The sequence below is a fragment of the Scylla paramamosain genome, unplaced genomic scaffold, assembly GCF_035594125.1.
Source record: "Scylla paramamosain isolate STU-SP2022 unplaced genomic scaffold, ASM3559412v1 Contig2, whole genome shotgun sequence".
Classification (NCBI taxonomy): Eukaryota; Metazoa; Arthropoda; class Malacostraca; order Decapoda; family Portunidae; genus Scylla; species Scylla paramamosain.
This window is the reverse complement of record NW_026973667.1, coordinates 1167501-1170000: the sequence shown is the minus strand read 5'-3', so window position 1 is coordinate 1170000 and position 2500 is coordinate 1167501. Positions and strand designations below refer to the sequence as shown.

Genomic DNA, 2500 nt, shown 5'->3' with positions numbered 1-2500 from the left:
TTATTATCGTTATTATTATCATTATTATTATTATTGTTATTATTATTGATGGAAATGATTCATTAATATTAAAATGAGGGTTCTTCTTTTTTGTCAATGTGAATTATGATATTAAAAAAATGATTTGATAGCAATAATGAGAGAGAGAGAGAGAGAGAGAGAGAGAGAGAGAGAGAGAGAGAGAGAGAGAGAGAGAGAGAGAGAGAGAGAGAGAGAGAGAGAGAGAGAGACCCCGTTTAGTTGATAGTGGAGGTGGTGGTGGTGGTGGTGGTGGAGGTGGTGGTGGTGGTGGTGTCAGTCTCCTCTTCCTTGTCATTATCTCTCTCTCCATCAAAAAATTCATTCTCTGGCTCAATTCTGGAAGAGGAGGAGGAGGAGGAGGAGGAGGAGGAGGAGGAGGAGGAGGAGGAGGAGGAGGAGGAGGAAAAATTAGTTATTATTATCATTATTATTATTATTATTATTATCATTACTCTCTCTCTCTCTAGCTTACAAACATACCAAAACACACCTATCTCTCTCTCTCTCTCTCTCTCTCTCTCTCTCTCTCTCTCTCACCTCTTGTCCTCCTCGCTGGTGTGCATACGAGTGTCTGGGTCCAGCTCGTCCTGCTCCTCCTTCTTAATGGGCAGGCCGTCGGGGGGCACATCCTGCATCTGTACACTGTGAAGGGGGGGGGGGGGCAGGAGGAGGAGGAGGAGGAGAATTAGTACAAGAATCAAAATAGTAATAATAATGATAATAATAATAGTAATAATAATAATAATAATAATAATAATAATAAAGAGGAGAAGGATATCTCGCCTGAACATTGTTGCTTCCGATATGTAGAATTTTGCACTTTTCTATATTGAATCTCATCTGCCATTTTTCTGCCCAGCTTGTTAGTTTATTGAGGTCACACTGCAGTTCCTGCCATTGTGACACAGACGTAACTCTACTTGTTATTTTGGTGTCGTCTGCAAATTTACTTATTTTGCAGTTTATCCCTTCATCAATATCATTTATGTACATTATGAAGAGTACTGGTCCTAATACAGAGCCTTGAGGAACGCCGCTATTTACCTTATGCCACTCTGACTCTTTTCCATTTATTACAACACGCTGTTTTCTGTGAGAGAGCCAGTCTCTCAGCCATTTCAGGGTGTTTCCTTCAATGCCGTGAGCTTTTACTTTACTGATGAGTCTCTTATGGGGAACAGTGTCGAAAGCTTTCTGGAAATCAAGGTAGATAATATCAACAGCTTTTGTCTCGTCATACGAGTTAAATACTTCATAAAAGAAGTCTAGTAAGTTTGTTAAGCAGGAGCGCTTGGTTCTGAAACCGTGTTGCGAATCCTTTATGATTTTATTTTCTTCTAAATATTTAAAAATTTTATCTCTAATTATTGTTACCATCAGCTTACACACTACTGAAGTGAGACTGATCGGCCTGTAATTGGCTGGGAGAGATTTATTTCCTTTTTTAAAGATTGGCGTGACATTTGCTAGTTTCCATTCGTGGGGAACTTTACCCGCTAGCAAAGTTTTATTGAATAAAATTGTAAGCGGTTTCACGAGCTCATTTCTCGCTTGTTTAAGAAGCCTGGGTGATATCTTGTCTGGCCCGGCTGTTTTGTTTACGTTCATGCTCTTTGTGACTGAGAGGATTTCACTTTCTGTGATGGTGAAGTCTGGCAGCGTGGTGCCTCGTGACTGAGGCGTGGGGGTCGCCAGACTGCCCTCAACATCCTCAGTCGTGAAGACGGTTGAGAAGTACTCGTTCAGGGTATTCGCCATGTCTGTTTCGCTTGTTATTTGTTTACCATTTTCTGTTATTAATGGACCAATCGTTGATGTTACGACCCTTTTTGCTTTTACATAACTGTAAAATTCTTTTGGGTTCGTTTTACATGAGTTCGCGATCTGAGCTTCCACAGATTTTTTGCTGCATTTGATCAGCTTTTTAGTTTTTCTACATAATCTGTCGTGCTCTAGTTTATTATCATTATTTTGTGTTAGTTTGTATTTATGGAGGAGGAGGAGGAGGAGGGGTGACACACAGACAGACAGACAGACAGACAGACAGACAAATAAAAATAACAATAATTAATCTCTCTCTCTCTCTCTCTCTTACCCCCAACAAACCCCTTATAAATCTCCCGAACCCCCCAGACCCCCAGACCCCCCCATACACCCCCCACAGCCCCAGGAGACCCCCTAGACCCTCCCATACACCCTCAAACCACACCCTGAACCCCCAAGACACCCCCCACAGACCCCCTCCACCCCCCACTCACCTTGGCGCGTGTTGGACCATCTTGAGGTTGTCCGATACGTGTTTAATTATTGTTTCAAGGTACTGGCGGCTGTTCCCGTTCTCCTGCCTCGTTATGACCTCCGGGTGCAAGGAGAAGTCCGGGGCGAAGTATTGGAAGTATTCTGTAAAGGTCAGGTCAGGTCAGGTCAGGTCAGGTCACGTTAGGTTAGATTTTATTTATTTATTTCATTTTATTTGATT

The 2500-nt window shown here is 42.2% G+C and overlaps 1 protein-coding gene across 1 annotated transcript in view; it reads right to left on the bottom strand.

Annotated features, from left to right (window-relative positions):
- The window catches only part of LOC135096092 (histone deacetylase 3-like), a 9157-nt gene that overhangs the window by 715 nt on the left and 5942 nt on the right, over positions 1 to 2500 (bottom strand). Inside the window, 3 exon segments of the mRNA XM_063997332.1 lie at positions 1 to 357; positions 559 to 663; positions 2280 to 2421. The exon segment at positions 1 to 357 is cut by the window's left edge and continues 715 nt beyond it. Coding sequence (XP_063853402.1) covers positions 237 to 357; positions 559 to 663; positions 2280 to 2421 — 368 coding nt within the window. The 3' untranslated portion in view covers positions 1 to 236.